A 19,231-nucleotide genomic window follows, 5' to 3' on the forward strand; every position below is an offset into this window, starting at 1 on the left:
ACAAAGAAAGCCCAGAACTAAAAAGGTCTCTTCCTCCTCTCCCCAGGCCACAAGCAAAGCCACTTGTCACCAGTGTCCCAGACTTTGTACAGACAGTGAAGAACTAATTCTGCTATTAGCTGCTAGACTCTTTTCCTCAAATGGGACATTCAAAAGGTGGATGTCTGATGTCCTTGAGTCCCGAAGCGCCACTCATCCGCTTCTCCCGCCCTCCTGGAATCTCTTCCATGGGAGGTGATGTGGCAGGCCTCGGGGACCCTGTACTTCTTCCCCCCTTTCCAGTTACCCAGAACCAATTACACTGTTCTGCCTTTCCTCAACCTAGACGCTGTGGAAACATCTTCAGATCCTTGAAAGACAGACACCAAGGAGAGAGAACTCAACCAACACAGAGAAACATCCAGAAAACAGAAAGCCACGGGAGGGCTACTACAAAGTCCTTCTGAACAAAGGCCATGAGAAGATGCTACAGAGGGACTAAGACTGGCCACACTTGTGCTCGAGACAGGAGGCAGGTCCCGGAGGAAACTAGCCACCCACATTGAGAGAAGCGGCCTTTCTGGACCCCCCGGGGCCACCCATCCTGTCCTTCATTCCACTACATAGTCCCCCTCCCACCTGTGTCTCTACCTCCAGCTCCTAACAGCTCAACATTCATTAGTAGTAGTAAGAAACAGACAACTGGAGGCTAAGCAAGAGAGGAAGAGACACTGAGACTTCAGTTGGGGTGGAGGGGGACTGCAGGGTAAGAGGCCGCCATCTTCTAGCTACCATATTGCCACTTCTTTACTTGGTTCCTCTAAGTGCCATCTATGGCTTCCTTTGACTAACCAAGTCTCCATCTACTGCCCTCTTCTGGTGGTGGCTGATGGGCCCCCACAGAGGTATCCCTAATGGAAACCATCTTCCCACACACCAGGTTGGAGACCTAGGCCTTTTGGCTTCCCTCTGGAGACATTCCCATGATTCTCAGGCCCATACAGAAGACAAGGGCACAGGTGAGATGCTTTTTGGCTCCAGAGGACAGGTGGTGGGATCTCCCTCAGGGAAGACAAGGAGAAGGCGGGAGCCCCATCTTTCCAGAGAAGGCCTGGAGGCTCCACCTTGAGCAGGGGAAGTTCTCTCATCCAAGGGGACTGAGTTTCTCAGAGCTCGCAGCTGGATTTCCACGTGGTAGGGGTAGTCGTGAGGATGAGCCCTCGAGAGGACCCTGTCCCTCCTCCAGGGAGGACCACTCTTGGAATTCAGTACACACAGAGATCGGGGAACTTCATCTCGTAGACTGGGATGGAGTGGTTCTGTGGCTGGCCGTAGGCTGCAGTGATGGTTCCCGATGGGCTTGGAGGGGGCCTGAGTGAGACATATGGAGAAGAAAGGTGTAAAGCAGGCATTCTGTGGCCCCACCCCAGAGCAAGTCAACACAGCTCACATGCTGATGTCTGTTTGCACAGGAATTAGGGATCTGGTCATTCCACAGATCTCCAGGTTTTCAAGTTGCTCTAGAATTTATAGCTCAATCAAGTCTCTATGCAGATAAGACCACTGCTTTAGAAATCAAGTACAATCAGCCTGGGACACTAGGATCCCTTGCCCTTGCGACACTTTACCGAGCTAGCTTCTTTCCCTCTGATTTCCATTTCCTCATCTAGAGAGAGTTCATGGATGACTCTTGACTGGGGACCAAGGTGGAGGGTCAGGGGAGGACAGAATGCAGGTGTTTGAGGAGGACTCAGCGAGAGAAGCCTCATGATAGACACAGAGGAAGAGGCCCCCCTCCTCAGGGCTACAGCTTACCGGATGGTGATCTCAAAGATCTGGTTGAGTTTGCTCTGCAGCAGTGATGCCTAAACACAAACAGAGAAGAAGTGAGCTGGGTTCCCATCATACCTGCAGCTGACTCATAGGCCATGTGTCCACGGGGAGTCTCAAGTGCCCCGCAGGAGAAACTGTGGAAGGCAACCAGCTACAAGCTTCTCCCCAGCACTTGCACGCTGGACCCTGACTGTGGCTTCAGATCATTGAAGGCTGGCTGGGGACAGGACAGAGGGCCAGGAGCTCCAGGGATGACTTCAGCCAATTAAGGTCCTTGCTCCTGAGCCAGTTGCTAGGAAAGGACTGCAGCCGTGGAATGAGTGCCAGTCCTTTTGTTAGTTCACATGTGTCCAGTTACTGGGCCTCAACAGTGACTGGGCCAACTCACTCCATAAAAGGTGCAGTGTCTATGAAGGTGGGATGGGAAGTTAAAACATAGGCCTAGGAAACCTGTATTTTATTCAGCTGGAAAATATATAAATTGACATAAATATAAGATACAAGCTGAGCATGATGAGGCATACCTGTAATCCCAGAACTCAGCAGACTGAGGCCGGAGGATCTCAAAGTCTTAAGCCAACTTGGGCTATACATAGAGAGTACTACACACACACACTCACACACACATACACACACACACACACACACACACACACACACACACAGAGCTGGGCACAGTGGCTCATGCCTATAAGCCTAGCTACTTGGGAGGCTGAGACCAGGAGAATCATGGATCCAGGCCAGCCTAAGTAGCAAAGTGTGACAACTCCAGTTCTACAAAGGAAAGCTGGATATGGTATACTTGTGATCCCAGCAATGAAAAGAAGCCTAAAGTAGGCAGGTTGTCACTCAGGGTGAGCCTGGGTAGCAGGATTAAGACCCCATCTCAAAAATAACTAGTGAAAAACAGAGCTGGCAGTGTAGCTCAAGTGGTAGAATGTTGTCCTAGCAGGTGTGAGTTCAAACCCCAGATTGCCTATAAACAAACAAACAAGTATCTACACACACCTACATATAAAATCCATACAAATATATGTATTTTGTGGCCAGAAAAGGTGTGTAGATTGTGAATGTTCACAATTTTGTTTTATAATTATAATAATTGCAAGAAGCACTTGAGCTTCTTCCTTGGTCCAGCCACAGTCTGCAACTGTACTTGTCTGGTTGCTCTTTCCCATCTTTCTTTCTTTCTTTTTTTTTTTTTTTTTGGGTCCGGTCCTGGGGCCTGAACTCTGGGCCTGGGCGCTGTCCTTCAGCTCTTCAGCTCAAGGCTAGCGCTCTACCACTTGAGCCACAGCGCCACTTCCGGCTTTTTTCTTTTTGCTTATGTGGTGCTGAGGAATCGAACCCAGGGGCTGCTCTTCAGCTCAAGGCTAGCGCTCTACCACTTGAGCCACAGCGCCACTTCCGGCTTTTTTCTTTTTGCTTATGTGGTGCTGAGGAATCGAACCCAGGGGCTCATGCATGCAAGGCAAGCACTCTACCACTGAGCCACCTTCCCAGCCCCTTTCCCATCTTTCTTGTGAGGCCTGTGGCTCCCTCCTCCTGCTGCATCTCCTGAGTAGAGGAGGGCCCTGCTGCACTCCACCATCACTCCATACTTTGGGCATCATATGGCCAAATTACCCTCAGAAAAAAGCAAGCTAGTAAAACACTGTGGCTGCGTCATCTGGTCCCGTGCGCCTGGCAGCACTCATTCCTTATGAACACCGAAAGCCATTGGCTCTGGGGAGCTATGGAGTGGAGGAGGGCATGGGCAAAGAGCAGAGTTTTCAGTGCTGGAATCAAAAGCCCAAACTTCTGGAGGACAAAGAGCCAAAACATTTAAACCCAGTCTTGCTCTGGATGCAAATGTGGCCCCGATTTGGCTCTGGAGGACACCCCAGTGGAACCTCACTCACCCGGGCCCCACAGTGGGCTGCAATCTCCTCAAAGGGTGCCTTCTGGAATTTCTCCACCACCTGTCGCCGCCGCTCTCGTTCCTGCTCCTCCACGGCTACACTGTCCACTGAGACAACAGAGCTGGGTTAGGGCTCAGGTCCTCCCCTCCCTGCTGGTGAGGAAGGGGCGGGGCTGGATGAGATGGAAGTGGGTGGACTTTTAGGAGGACTCTATCTTCTGATGAGGAAGAGGGCTCTAGAGGCTGGATCTTTTCCTGCCTCTGCCTGAGATTCGGCCCTTTTCCTTGTTAACCACTGAGAACTAGTTAAGTGGACCTGTGGGCTGGACTTTGAAGGTCCCAAGAAGCTGCACTGCCATGAGGACTCTTAAACATAGTGGGCCTTTTTAGTACTCTGAGAGTAATTTCAAAAGGGCCGCGAGAGTCAGCACAGACCCGCTCCCTAGAACTGAGCCGTCTGAGGCCACTTAAGGCTTTGCACATGTCAATGCATCCAAAATGAGTTAATGCCAGAAAAGAAAAAGGGGGCAGGGAGGGGAATAGATGGTCCCTGTGCCCAGTTTAGGAAGGTAGGCAGAGAGGACTATTCATTACCAAAAGAGAAAAAGGTTTAAGGAGCCAGAAAGGGCTTAATGTTTCAGCAGTCAGAAAAATTCCCATAATGGGAGTACATCATGGCTGAACCATGTTGAAAAGTGAAGTAACACTGCAGTTTACAGTCAATTGCCCTTATTCTATAAATGCTAACAGGACTTGTTCTTACTCTTTCATTGATTAACTTGTTCTTTTGTATCACACTCAAAAAATTATTTATATAAAATCACTGGCTTGCTTGATAGAGGGTTCACGGGGCAACACTATTGTCCCCCATCAAGAGGGAAGACTGGGTGGCTGTGATGAGTTTGTAGGAAGCCACAGCCTCTGCTTCTGAGTCAATGGTAAATCTCATGAGGGAGCGGCCCTGCCCTCCCCGCTACCCAGAGTACTCTGGGACCCATGTCTTACCAATGGCCTTCTTCAGGGTCTCATAGGTGATCTCCTCAGCAGGCACTCGCTGAAGGAGGGGACAGAAATGCTCAGAAAGGCGGAGGAAAGAAAGAGGCAGCCCTGGATTCTTGAGCAGGACCTTTGCACCCTATTCTTGCTGGAGTTTCTGGAAGCTCCCTTAGCAGGTACTAAGAGCAAATGAAGTCCCAGTATGGAAGCTGATTCCCCATCAGATTCTCTAAGAAGTGAGTTCTAGCCTGTAGTCTGGGTGTGAAAGTTTATGGGGCTGTATCTACTTTTTGGATTTGTTTGGCTTTCAGGAGGCACTTGTTGGAATGGAAAGGACCCACGTGTAGATGTGGGATAAAGGCATTCAGCCCGTATTATCACATGCAGGATTCTATGTGGGCCATTCAGCTGAAATAGAAAATAGAAAATTTTGCTAGCATAGGAAGTACATGTAAGCTACATTTTGTCTGGAGTCATTCTGTGTACATCTCTCTATCTGGTGATGGTTTGCTCTGAGGATTTGCCCTGTGAATATCGATCCATCCACGTCCAGTCAGCACCAACCCATGTCAGGTATGTGAAGCTCATGGGGAGAGAAATGTATGGAGGAAATGGACCGTGAGCCAGGCATCCAAGAACAAGCAGTTCACAGGTGTATGACCTTCTATACTAGCGAACACATGGAGACATCTGAGCGTAGCCTGGGGAGACTGACAACGTCCCACCAGAGATGGGGTGGGTGGGGATGGGAGAAAGTGACAGCAGTGCCATCCTAGATTATAAGTGGCCCTGAATGCCAGATATCAGGATGGGGATTTGATCACATCATCCTGGATTCACCATCCACACCGATGGCATAGAGGAGTCTGGCCTGGGACATGTTGAGCTGAAGGTGGGAAGCAGGGAAGCATGGCAGAAAGGTATGGGCGGAGACCCTCACTCCTGCATCAGCTACCAGGCCTTCCCTGGGCTACACGGCCTCTTCTTTTTTTTTTTTTGTCAGTCATGGAGGCTGAACTCTGGGCCTGGGCGCTGTCCCTCAGCTCTTCAGCTCAAGGGTAGTGCCCTACCACTTGAGCCACAGTGCCACTTCCAGCTTTTTTCTGCTTATGTGGTGCTGAGGAATTGAACTCAGGGCCTCATGCATGCGAGGCAAGCACTCTACCACTGAGCCAACTTCCCAGCCCTATGCCTCTTAAACAGGAACACCCATATGGGTGGCCCAGAAGGCCATGAGTACATAGATGGTTTGGCTATTATGTCAGTTTCACTTACCGATTCCTAACACAGAAGAGTCAACACTAGCAGAAGACGGCAACCAATGAACCCTGAGGTCTCACACACTGGAGGTTCCCAGTCTTTTATAGGCAGGAGGGCCAGCGGTACCCCTCACTCCCTCTCCCCAACTTGCTCAGTCCAATGAGCCAGCGTCAGAGCTTCCTGCCTTCCAGGGGAAGGTTCCAGATAAAGCTCTGAAAGTCCTGACACCATGATCTGCCCCAATGAAGGAAGTGGTCCAAGGCCTGCACCACTTGGGAGGGAGGCTTGAGGCTGATCCCTAATGACCTCTCCATCTTGAATCTTATTTGGGGGAGCCTTGGTGTTGAAGCTGTTCTCCATGACAACACCAGTGCTAATGGGTGCAGGAACTCAGGAAAGCCTGGCTCCCTATGCTGGAGGACAAGAGTCTCCTTGTCCTACTCTCCCAGGTGGGCGTCCTTATTTCTTGCAAGGCAGTTTCCCCTGGCACCTCTGTGGATTCCCAAACTTGGGCAGTCAGGGATCCTTTCTGCTCCTCTCTGCCACTCCATTTCAACATTTACTTTGTGATTCCTATTCTCATGGCCACCTCTGCTTTGTCTGCTGAGGGAGAAGATACGAGGGCACAGCAGTTAATTTGAACAGAAATTCAATATTCGTCCTGTCCTTCAAGACAGGTTAGAAGGAAGAGAGCTTATGAAGACACTGCTGTCCTTTTCGCTTAGAAAAGAAATCTTGGGTGTCAGAGGGAGGGGTGAAAGGCGCAACACAGAATTTTTAGGGCAGTGAGAATACTACACATGATCTGGTAATGAAGGATACGTGTCTAGTACGATGGACTGTATAATAACAAGTGCAAATCCCAGTATAAACTATGGACTGGTATGATAATGATGTGTTCACTGTAACGAATGCCCTGCTCCAGTGTGGACATTGAGAAAGGCGTCTATGCGTATGGGGTAGGGATGTACATGGAAATCTCTGCATCTTCTTCTCAACTTTGTTGTGAATTTAAAACTTTAAAAAAATTCTCTCTCTCTCTCTCTGTATGTGATTGTATGACATTATCATGGAAGGGGACAGTAAGAATCTTTCCAGATGGAATTATTAATGATGTCTACATGTAATGAAAGTAAGAAAATGGATTTTCCTGAGAAACTAATATCCACATAATTTTCAATGTACATCAAGAGCTCCACCAGGCAGAGCGCTGATGGCTCATGCCTGTAATCCTAGCTACTTGGTAGGCTGAATAAAGGAAAATCATGATTTGAGGCCAACTTGAATAGAAAAGTTCACAAGACCCTTTCTCAAACCTTAACCAAGAATTGGTAGCACATGCCTGTCATCCTAGCTTCACAGGAAGTTAAGAATGGGAGGATTCTGGTTGCAGGATTGCCTGCACATAAATTTGTGAGACTCTGTCTGAACAGTAGAAGCTGGGCAGGGTAGTAGACACCTGTCATCTAGCTAAAGAAGTCTAAAATAGTTGGGTTGTGGGTCCAGGTACTCACATGGAAAGGAGACGAGAGTGTATCTCAAAAACAACCTGTGCAGAGAAGGGCTGGAGGCATGGCCGAAAAGGAGAGTACCAGCTTCGCAAGTACAAGGCCTTGAGTTCAAATCCATTCAACTGCCCCTCCCCCCAAAAAAACACTTACCTCTTCCTTTTCTGGACTATTCCTTGATTCCACCTCCACCTGCAGAGAAATGGTCTCTCCAATGCTCTTCCTCTTGGACAAGCGATCCTCATCTGGAAAAGAAGAAGTCATTAGCTGCTAGTGTCAGCCCTTGAAAAAGCCAGGATCGAGTCCCAGGCTCCAGGATCAAGTCCCTTGGCCTTGGCTTGGTCCACAGTCTTCAAAGCCTTGGTCCATGGTTAGACTAGACCTGGAGCTTTCTGTGGGCCCTCTCTGTTATCTTAGGGTGGTCAGTTTGCTCCTTTGGATTAAGGTTCTACAACCATTATTGCAAACAAAGAAGTTGCTGGTGACCAGAAAGCTTATCCCAACTTGCATAAGCATCATCTGCGAACAACACCAGTACTTTCCTAAGTGTGGCATTTACAAAGTGCTTTTTCCTTCCTTATTTTGTGGACCTCCCATATTAATCCTCTAACAGTCAAGGTAACTGAAATTCAGAGATGCCCAACAAACGGCCTAAGGTTTTTCAGGCAGTAAGTCTCACAGAGGTCCCTAACTAGGAGTTTGGTTTTGTAGCCCCCATATATGGTTCTTCTGGCACAATGGACCACCCTGTCCACAGGCCAGGCTATCTCCTTTCTAGGCTCTTGCACTGAGGAGAGGCCGAGAAACCAGGATCTCACCATAAATACGGCTGTGTCTTTCAGCTCTAAAGTGCCACAGTGAGTAATCAGGAGGCCTGTGGTCCTTTATTGGTCAGTAAAAGGCAGAGGCAGGTGTGACAGCCTTGCCCAGAGCTCATACCTGTCAGCTGCGGGATGTAGGGCAGGCAGAGCCTGTCTGAATTGTAGCCACTGCCCCCCAGGACTTCACTGATCTTGCTCTGGCGGAAGAGGAAATCGATGACCACGCTATCTAGATTCTGAGACAGCCTGGATGACAAAGGAGAAGAGAGCTGTGGGCAGCTGTAATGATTCCCTGATGACTTTTCTTATTAGGAAAGCCACATATTCATGAACAAAATAACAGAGAAACCAAAGGAAAAGAAATTCCCCCAATTCCAGAGATAATCGCTGTATTTATGCAGAATCTTGGGGTCATATATATTTATGTTCATGTACAAATATCCCCTTCCCAAACCCTGTTCTATGACGGGTATTTTCTACTTTTTGGGGGGGTCGGTTGTAGAGTTTGAACTCTGGGCTTGGGTGCTGTCCCTCAGCTCTTCAGCTCAAGGTGAGCAGAAGTGAGCCACCGCGCCACATCCAGTTTTCTGGTGGTTAGTTGGAGATGGAATCTCACCGACTTTCCTGCCTGAGCTGGCTTTAAACTGCGATCCTCAAATCTCAGCCTCCTGAGTAGCTAGGATTACTGGTGTGAGCCACCGGCGCCCAGCTTATCCACTTATTGTATAATGAATATGTGGAATCATTGCTAATATTATTTGCCAGTTATTTATTATATGAATGGACCATAATTTAGAAAGTTAAGCTCTACTTTGGACACCTTGATTTTTCTACATATCTTTTCCTTGAGGTCCTCGGATGTTGAAGCAATTCTGAGAATGTCAGCAGGACACTGTCAGGAGCAGCTCCTCCAGGACACATTTTCCATCCATTTCCCATGGGTTTGGCCAAAGCTCCCAGAGGTGGAATCACAACATTTGCAGCATAACCCTCCAGCCTGGCTTATAGGGGTCTGCTCATGGGGTGAGTTATAGTAATGGGCTGGAGTCCAACTCTGCTAAAGACTTTAGAGCCATTGACAGTATTTTTTTTTTTTGCCCTGGATCCTCACAAGGGTCTATGCTTCTTGCTGGGCGGTCCCTCCTGGCCTCATAGTACCCGACCTCCTCCTCACCTGTCTTGGAATAACTTCCCCAGCAGACCCCAGGTGCTCGCTTACCTGGGTCTCTCTACAAACACATCCTCAGGGAGCATGTATGGAGCCTCTTTCTTTCTGGTCTCGATCACCTGGAGTTTGAGAGAAATCAAATAGTGAGAGCAGGGTCCATCAGGATGAGGAAAGCCAGAACAGCTACCCAAAGAGCTGTCACCCCAGTAGCAGTGTTTCTTCCCTCCCACAGCCTCACTGGAGAGCGCACTACAGCCAGGCTTCTCCAGTGAGGAGCAGCTCCCCTGCCCCGCTCAGAGCAGTCCGGGAAGCCCAAGCTGCCCGTGCCACCACTATGGCACATATACATAGAGTGCCCTCCAACAAACAACATTTCACTCCTAAGAAACTATGGAAACACCCAAGGGACAGTGATACATTGAGATTTCCTCAGCATCTCTGCAAGTTTTTGGAGAGAAAAGTAAAAGTTACTAAGGTGGGGAGAAGTGGGGAGATGTTGGCCTATAGGTACACAGGTGTGCTGTGTACAACAATACGACCAGTTTCTGATAGCATATCTGGGCATTGCCCTTGCATTCTATTAGCTCAGAGGCTCAGGTCAGTCCACATTCTTTTTTTTTTTTTTTTGGGTCCGGTCATGGGGCCTGAACTCTTGGCTTGAGCACTGTCCCTCAGCTCTTCAGCTCAAGACCAGCGCTTTACCACTTGAGCCACAGAGCCACTTCTGGCTTTTTTCTTTTTGCTTATGTGGTGCTGAGGAATCGAACCCAGGGCCTCGAGCATGCACGGCAAGCACTCTACCACTGAGCCACCTTCCCAGCCCAACACACATTCTTGGTGTAATTCCTGACATGGTAACAGAGCACCCTTTCCACCATTTTCCCAGCCAGCCTAGGTCCGCTGAGGTCTTTCTTTTGGTTTATTTCATCTTGCTAGTATAATTTAATTGCAGACATCAGATCATTCTACCTATAAATACGTCAGGTTTTTTTTTAATGTGCTGGGACCTGGGACTTGAACTCAGGACCTGGGCCTGGGCACTGTCCCTGAGCTGCTTTTGCTCAAGGCTTGTACTCTACTACTTGAGCCACAGTACTACTTCTGGCTTTTTCTGTTTATATGATTCTGAGAAATCGAACCCAGAGCTTCATGCATGCTAGGCAAGCACATTATCACTAAGCCACATTCCCAGAATCCCCTCCCTTTTTTTGGTGCTAATTTGGAAATAAGAATTTCATAGACTTCCCTGTCTGGGCTGGCTTTGAACTGTGATCCTCAGATCTCAGCCTCCTAAGTAGTTAGCATTACAGGTATGAATAGCTAGTACCCAGCTACTTCAGCATGTTTTATTTATGAAACACTGTGAGCATTGGACTACGGTAGACTGGGTTAAAAATCACATCATGCATGTTTTGTTTTTGTGCCAGTACTTAGGCTTGAACTCAGGACCCTCTGCTCTTACTTTTTTCTTCTTCTCAAGACTGGTACTCTATCACTTGAGCCACATCTCTATTTTTCAGAGTCTGACATTTTAATTGGCTATACAACCAGTGTAGTGGTCATTAGGGAGGTGCCCATGTTGTGGCTTATTTTTTTGTTTCACTTTTCAAACTGATATATGGAGGATGTACCAACAGAGCTAGGATTTGTTTTAAAACATTTCAGCAAAGGAAAAAGCTGCAACAGATGCAAAAAATCTTCCTAAGTGTCTTCATTAGCCATCTGCACAATGGCTAATGGATGTTTACTGGTCTGCTCATGTTTTTGTGGTATTTGAGAGCTTTTGTGGCAAAAACTCTTCTTGTGTTTTTTGTTGCTTTGTTGCTCATGGTGCTTGAACTCAGGGTCCAGGGCACTGTCCACTGAGCATTTTTGCTCAAGGTTAGTTAGCTCTCTCACTTTGAGCTACAGATCCATTTCTGTTTTTCCTGGTGGTTAATTGGAGAGAAGAGTCTCACAGACTTTCCTATCCAACGCTAGCTTTGAACCCCAATCCTCAGATCTCAGCCTCCTGAGTCGCAAGGATTACAGGCATGAGCCACAAGTGCCTAGCTTGTTTTGATTTTTTGAGATAGGGTCTCACTATGTTGCTAGACTGGCTTCAAACTTACAACTCGCTGCTTCGGTCTCCTAAGTAGCCGAGGTGCAAGTATGTATCACCATGCCTAGCCAACAGTTATTAAGTGTCTGTAGTCTACATGACCTGAGGCTTGTATACTGTGTGCTTCTGTGAGGGGGAGAAGACACAGGGCAGTCAGCAGGTACCAGGTATTCCCCGGGCCTGGCCCTACCTTGCTCTGTCATACCTGACGGGAGGAAATGCAGTTTCTGTCATTAGTTCTACCTCAATCCTATCTTCAATGTCTAAGTATAGTACTGTCAACAATTAGGAAAGAGGAACCCAGAGCCTCAAATCGAGGGCCTGAGCTCTCAGGATCCTGAGCTCCCCAGGATACGGACCTCGTGGATGTGCTGGCAGAAGGCAGGCACCGTCGTGAGCTGGCTGATGAGGTTCAGGTAGGCTGCACCCAGGGCATAGAGGGCACAGCGGTTGTATGTAGGCAAATTCTCTTCGTTGACCTGGGCCACGTCCTGTACCAACACAGAGGGCTTCTAAAAATTTTAACCACCGAACTACCTGAGATTTCCCACTGCTCACCCAGCCTCTCCCTGATCTTCTGTAGAGATGGCTAATGTTTTCTAGACCCTCTTTCTCAGCCTTCGCCCTAGGACTTCCTAGGAGACAAAATTCCTCAGATGAAGAAGGCAATGGTCCCCAGAACAATTCATGAGCAGGAGGTCCTTCAATGAGCATAAAGCATGACTCCACTTCTACCCATCACCTTAGCACCACAATGGCTGCCTATGAATCCCAAGAGGCTAGTTAAATGCATAGGACATTGTGTGTGATGTGTGTGTGTGTGTGTGTGTGTGTGTGTGTGTGTGTGTGTGTGTGTGTGTGTGGCCAGTGCTGGGACTTGAACTCAAGGCCTGGGCGCTGTCCCTGAGCCTCCTTGTGCTCAAGGTAGCGCTCTACCACTTGAGCCACAGTGCCACTTCTGGCCTTTTCTGAGTAGTTTATTGGAAATATGAGTCTCATGGACTTTTCTGTGCAGGCTAGCTTCTAACCATGATCCTTAGATCTCAGCCTCCTGAGTAGCTAGGATTACAGGCATGAGCTCCTAGCACTCAGCTGGGAATATGTATTTTTTTATCACATGCTCAAGGCAATTCCAAAGAACAGTTAAGTTTAAAAACCAGAGAATCCTTAGACAAAGAAGTCTGTTCTGAGATCAGTCAGGGCCCTTGCACCCTTTTAGGAATCCTTTCAGTCTCTCTTTGATCCTATAAGGACCTGAAACCCTAGGATGGTCCTATTGCCTAACTCGAAGGTAATCCATGGCCATGAATGCTATGATTGACATTAGTCAATCTCTGTGGTACACTAAGCAATCTCTTGGGCTAATTATTCAATCTCTGGGGTTTCCCAGAAAGACCACTTTGGGGTCTTCATAGAGGGATAGCCAAGAGTACCACATTCTTGGACTCTAAACCAATGGTCAAGCAATTCATACTCAGTATTGGTATCAGGGCTTAGCTCACCGGCCCTCTCTCCCTGCTCCTAACCCATATGTCCTTGTCCATATCCAGCCCCACCTGCACAGCCAGCACCAGGCGGATGAGGTCCACTACCACCTCCTCATTGGCCAGCTCGATGCTGATGAGTGCCAGCAGGCCGTAGAGTGCCTCATAGTGCTTCTGTATGTTCGTGTCCTCTTTACAGCTCAGGTAGATGTGCCTGTAGAGCTGCTGTGAGTGCTGGGGACAGGAGTGGGGGCAGAAGACAGCCATAGTGAGTAGGGTGGGGTCAGGAGAGGCAGGAGAATGAATACGAAGACTGATCTGAAGGGGGTTAGGATGGCAGTGAGTACTCACCTCAGAGATGCCAGCCATGGATGTGAATCCATACGGAAACACATGTTTAGGGATAAAGGGCCCCAGTGATACTGGCTACCAAGCTTCTGCCTGAACTGTGTTGGGAGCAGAACATGGATGATGGCTCTGGACTGGCCCTCAAGGTTCATTCCTGGCTCTGGTCTTGGCAGTGAGTATCACCCCTCTGGAAGGTGAAGCTGGCTAGCCTCACCAGGCAGTTACAGAGGGAAGGGACAGACTCTGGGGGCAGTGACGGTCAGCTGTGACTTAGAAGCTAGAAGGTGAGGGCCACAGGCAGGCCTGGCCCTCCCGGGGATCACTGTATCAAGGTCACTCTTGCTTACCTTCTTCATGAAGACTGTGTCCTGTCGGGAACATTTGTCCACTTTCAGCTTCAGGACTGAGATGTCACTGAGAGTACTGGAGGGGGATAGAAGGAGACGCCCCGCCCCACCCCCAGCCCTTGTGTGAGGCAGCCTGAGTTTACATGGTGTCACAAGGCTTTATCTTCAATGTTATAACTTGACATCAAAGCCTCCTAGTACTCCCTGGGTCTGGTTCTTAGATCAATCTCCATTTTTCTCCCAAATTGCCAAGTTCCTATTTAACAGTTGACCTTGGTTATTCCTTCTCCTTAGACTCTCTACCCCCAATCCTCTCTGTCTCTACTCACTAACTGCCCTTTTCTTCTCCTACTTGAAAACTTCATTTAGCTTTTCCTTCTTTAAATCTCTAATTCACTCTCCTCCTCCAGACACAAGTACCCTTTGGTTCCTCTTCCCCTGGGAGGATCCCGAAGTCAACTCCATGGTCCACACCCTGGTGGGTCTTATTTAATCTGAACTGTTTCCTTCCAACTGGTTGTGAGGCTACAGGCCAAGAAGACAGGCCCCACCGGGAGTCATCTGGCCTGTCATATATCTATTAAAGGAGAGACTCCAAGTTCACCTGATGGTAGAGAACTTGTGGCGGTTGCCATGACGATCAATGAAACTGATGAGAATCTCTAGAACGAAGAGACGGATTTCTGCATCCTCCATGAGGGCAGTGGAGAGAAGGCGGTCAAGGAAGTTGCTAGGCAGGGCTGACATCATGTTATTGCATTGGAAGCCTGTGGAGACCTGCAAGGGACAGGTGCATTTAGGAACATTGTCTCCTTTGTGTTCAGTGAAGAAATGGAGAAGCAATCAGAGGAAGTTGGTATAAGAATATCTATCCTTCCTAGATTACAACCCAGGTTCTTCTCCCTACTTCCCTCTCAGACCCTAGATGTCAACCACTTTTGCCAACAACTTCAACAGTCACCTAGACATCTACGCAATGAACTCTGTAGACATGTAAACAAGGTGCAGGGACATCAGACATCAAAAGCATCAAGGAGTGAGCATTAATTAGAAAGAAAAGAGCCAGGAGATTTCTGGACCTAAGGCGCAACTGATGAACACCCACCAAATGCTTCGTTAAGAGTAAGACAGTCACAAGAGAAGTCACCAGTCACTTCCACAAGTCACTGTGGAAGAACGAATCAAAGCACACATGGCCACAAGCAGAGCCCACACTGACCACCTCTGGCTACAACGCCTCTAGTATGGTGACAATGGGGCCTTCTGACTTTTCACATGGCATAGAAACATCATATATGATTTCAAAATATCCACTAGTAGTAAGCTTATTTGCTATTTAGGTTCATATTGCAGAATAATGCCTTTGATGATTGGGAAAGCTTCCCAAAGGGCTGGGCTATAGTTTAGAGGCCAGCCTCCAGCCTGGACTACATCTTGAGCCCATCTCGAAGAGCAAGAAAACCAAAGTAACAATGGCAATAACAATATCCCACTCCCTGAACGCCTCCACAAATCAAGCTCGGTATAAGAGCACCAGTAGTGAACATCAGTGTTCATAGAAGAGAGATACACATAACTGTGCCCCAAACTGTCACCAGAGTTTGACAACTGGCTACAAATTAATAAGGGAAATTTTAGCAAATATAAAGACTGAGGAGAAAAGTAGATGTCTAGATGAGATGAACTGGAACAAAAGGGCTTTATAAAAATTGAGTGACAGAGAGAAGAGATATAGCTCAGTTCAGTAGTAGAGTACCTTGCCTAGCATGTGTGAAGGCCTAGGTCCAATTCCTAGCACTACCAACCAAACCAAAGAAGCAAACAAAACACCAACAGTCAGTGAGGTGGCATCGGTCGCTCATGCCTGTATTCCTAGATACTCAGGAGGCTGAGTATCATGGTTCAAAGCCAGCTGTGGCAGGGAAGTTCCTGAAATTCTTATCTCCAATTAACCAGCAAAGAGTCAGAAGTGGAGCAGTGGCTCAAGTGGTAGGTAGAGCATCAGCCTTGAGTGAAAAAGCTAAGGGACTGTGCCCAGACCCTGAGTTCAGTCTCCAAACTGGCCCCAAAACAAAATAAAAAGCAACACAAAAAACCAAACAGCCACAGTGACATAAAAGGTACAGACTAGAGAAAAGAAAGGGAAGGCACTGGTGGAAGCGAGGGTCTGTCCAGGCTGGCATGGGGGAACAGTGATGAGATGGAGTCAGGAGAAAAGGGGTCCTTTCACTTTTGTTCTGAGAGGTCTGAAATCTGGATTTTCAGGCATTAGAAATAGACCTACCCTAAAAATAGGGGATCAGAATTTCTAGAAAATTCTTCTTGTGGTTTTGTTAATGATTGGGAAGAGATGGAAACAAGAGTGACTATGAGAATAATCTAGTTGTAAGATGTCCAGAGCTTAAGCTAGGGCTGGGCGTTAAGAATAGCTGGGGAGCTGGTAACACAGATTGCATCTCCTTCCTCTGACTAGCCACTCACAATCTCTAGGAACCCTATATATTTTAACCAGATTCTCCTGGGAGTGGTGTTTGAGAACAATGGATCTAGACCCCAGTGATGGCTGTAGAGGTACAGAGAAGAGGCATTGAACACACACTTGAAGGCCAGGAGCCGGTGGCTCACACCTGCAATCCTAGCTACTCAGGAGGCTGAGATCTGAGGAGCATGGTTCAAAGCTAGCCTGGGCAGGAAAAGTCCGTGAGACTCTTATCTCCAATAAACCAGAAAACTGGAAGTAGTGCTAAGGCTCAAATGCTATGGCACTCGCCTTGAGCTGAAGAGCTGAGGGACAGCACCCAGGCCCTGAGTTCAAGCCCCATAACTGACAAAAAAAGAAAAAGAAAAAAGAAAACACACATGGAGTGACAACTGGCAGATGAGATGGGCACAGTGCCAAAAGAGTAGCAAGAAACAGAGAGAGCTAGGACCCAGGGAGGGAGTGCTGCAAGGGGAAAAGGGCTGGAACCAACAGTTTCCATCCTAAGACACACAGGGTTTGAGTGACAGGGCTACTGTTAGCCAATAAGGAAGCTTTGTGGGAATCAGAAACATTAGCTGCCTACCCTGCTCTGGATGACCCAGTTGTGTCGGTGCCCAGGCTGGCTAGCAAGTGAAGCACAGGCTAGATTTCAGCCCTTCACTTGCTTTTTAGGCTGGGCATATTTGCCATATGAAGCCTGCATAACTGGATGAGGGGGGCTTCTCTTGGTCCCCTGGAAGGAGTTGTGTCCCGCAGAGGCAGAACAGGAATGGGGACAGGAGAGGCTCACCTGCAGGAGGGACTTCAGCAGCATAATCTGAGTCAGCCGGTTCCGATTCTCCCTGTAGATCAGAGACATGCACACAAACCAGGAAAGCCATGAGGCCAAGACTCCACACCGGCCTACTCAATTCTCTCTCACCAGGCCTATCTCATTGGGTTTCCCAAGACAGTGACTTCCAGGCCCAGTGGGAGTGAAAGGGCAGCATGAGAAACTATTGAGGGATCCAAGGACACTACTAATGTCCACGAAGGATTTGGGAGGAAAAAGTGAAGAAGTCAAGAAGAGAAGAACCAGAAACACAGCAAGGGAAAAGTGGGGTGGTTTAGGTTGGGGGGGTACTCACCCTGTCCTTCCAGTCTCTATGGGGTGATGTAGGGAAGGCAGCGGGACCTTGCTCATGATGAAGAGGATCACTTCAGAGCGCTGATAAGTGGGCAGGGTGCTGGCAAAAGAGCCTGCGGGGAAAGGATGACTGAGATCATTGGTTAGGTGAGGGACCTCCAAGCTCATTCTGTCTCTCTAGGAAGGAGACAGAGGGTTCCAGAGGGCCTTTCCACTTTGGTTCCTTCACTTGTCACTGAGGCTGTGGGTAGGATCTGGACATCATGTGGATGAAGTGTGCACCATAGACAGACTCTGTCTTCCCCAATGCCCCTGGTAACAGGTATACGTTTGACAATCCTAGAGTTGCGCTCCCCACCCCTGTCCTTCTACTGGGTCTCATCCCAGATCTCTCTGCTCCTGCCCATACATAGTCTTTACTCAGGACCTGGGCCCTTGGTTCTTCCAGACCAAGCCCCCAGGCCCATCTCCAAATCCCACCTAGGGCCCCACCCTCTTCAAGACCACCCTCCCCCCACCAAGTCCCTCTCCAAATCTACCCAGGATTCCACCCCCTCCAAGACCACAGTCCCTAGGCCCCTCTCCAAACCCACCCAGGATACCCCTCTCCTAGTCCACCCCCTGACCCTTCTCCAAACCCACTCAGGGCTCCACCCCCTCCCAGTCCCCGCCCACGGCCCCGCCTTCCTCCCCACCAATGGTCTTGATGACAGCCTCCTGGAACATGCGCTCCTCATGCTCCTTGATGATCTTGGTTCCGAGGCTCATGGCGCCATCGTAGCTCCCAGTCAACGCATAGTCGATGCTGAGCCGCAGCTGCCTCAGCAGGGTGTTGAACATCTCCAGCACCGTGGGGCCTGGGGCAGTGGGAGAGCTGCAATCAGGGCGGGCACCCCCTCCTGCTCCCCTACCCCAGCAGTCCGGTGACTGCCTGCCACCTCCTCAGCCGGCTGCTTCGGAGGATCTCTCGCCCATTTCCTCTCTCGGGTCCCTCGCCTAGTTCATAAAGGAGGGCAGTTCTGCACCCACTGGGCCCCTTACCAACAGAGCCGGTGGCGGCGATGACCGCAGCTTCGGACAGGACCTCCACGATACCTGCACGCACGGTCGCCGCACTGCGGCTGTTGGCGTCCAGGTGGCTCAGGAGCTGCTGGATAACCAGGTGTGAATGCTGCGGCTGCGGGAAGGAAGACGTGCCGGTCCCCAAACAGCCCCGCGTGCTGGGGCACCTCTGCTGGACCCGGAGGCCAGGGGTAGAGTGATGTCCACAGCCAGTGGGCACTGCAGTGGGCACCCATACCACTGACCCCCACCCCTCCGTGGGCTGAGAGTCAACTCCCAATAAACCCGTGTTTCCACCTTCTTCTTGGTCCCTTTTATTTGGAAGGGGCCAAAAGTCCACTTCAAAATACTGTTTTCTTTTTTATTTCCCCCGGGGCCCCAGGTCTTCCTGGCCAGGGCCTTAAGAGGCCATGTGTTTTTTTAGTGCGGTGCTGCTCAGTGTGGCCGCGGACCAATGCCGATTCAAAATTTGTTTGATAGTGTTTACACAAGTGAGTTCAGAACTAGAATGCTAGGATGTAATAATTAACAACACTGCAGCAGCCAGGGGTGTGCTGTCTAAGGGCTCTTGTAGTAGCTGTTGTGTGTTTGTTTGCCAGTCCTGGCGCTTGAACACTGGCCTCTCTATGCTCAAGGCTAGTGCTCTACCTCTTGAGCCACAGCATCACTTCTGGCCTTTTCTGTTTATGTGGTACTGAGGGATTGAACCCAGGGCTTCATGCATGCTAGGCAAGCACTCTACCACTAAGCCACATTCCCAGCCCAGCTCTTGTATTTTGTAAGTTCTTTCTTTTCTTTTGTGCTGGTACCTGAACT

General features: G+C 49.0%; 1 protein-coding gene across 1 annotated transcript in view; it reads right to left on the reverse strand.

Annotated features, from left to right (window-relative positions):
• Nucleotides 1-1,028: 1,028 nt before the first annotated feature.
• The window catches only part of Efr3b (EFR3 homolog B (S. cerevisiae)), an 80,895-nt gene continuing 62,692 nt past the window's right edge, over nt 1,029-19,231 (reverse strand). The window contains exons 9-23 of the mRNA XM_013013609.1: nt 18,395-18,530; nt 18,049-18,210; nt 17,355-17,466; nt 17,018-17,069; nt 14,350-14,522; nt 13,746-13,821; nt 13,123-13,284; nt 11,926-12,057; nt 9,517-9,584; nt 8,416-8,543; nt 7,630-7,721; nt 4,718-4,766; nt 3,714-3,820; nt 1,795-1,844; nt 1,029-1,350 (exon numbers count right to left, since the gene is read on the reverse strand). Coding sequence (XP_012869063.1) covers nt 1,245-1,350; nt 1,795-1,844; nt 3,714-3,820; nt 4,718-4,766; nt 7,630-7,721; nt 8,416-8,543; nt 9,517-9,584; nt 11,926-12,057; nt 13,123-13,284; nt 13,746-13,821; nt 14,350-14,522; nt 17,018-17,069; nt 17,355-17,466; nt 18,049-18,210; nt 18,395-18,530 — 1,605 coding nt within the window. The 3' untranslated portion in view covers nt 1,029-1,244. The remainder of the gene's footprint in view (nt 1,351-1,794; nt 1,845-3,713; nt 3,821-4,717; nt 4,767-7,629; nt 7,722-8,415; nt 8,544-9,516; nt 9,585-11,925; nt 12,058-13,122; nt 13,285-13,745; nt 13,822-14,349; nt 14,523-17,017; nt 17,070-17,354; nt 17,467-18,048; nt 18,211-18,394; nt 18,531-19,231) is intronic.

Source organism: Dipodomys ordii, unplaced genomic scaffold (genome assembly GCF_000151885.1).
Source record: "Dipodomys ordii isolate 6190 unplaced genomic scaffold, Dord_2.0 Scaffold20, whole genome shotgun sequence".
In the NCBI taxonomy this organism is placed as follows: Eukaryota; Metazoa; Chordata; class Mammalia; order Rodentia; family Heteromyidae; genus Dipodomys; species Dipodomys ordii.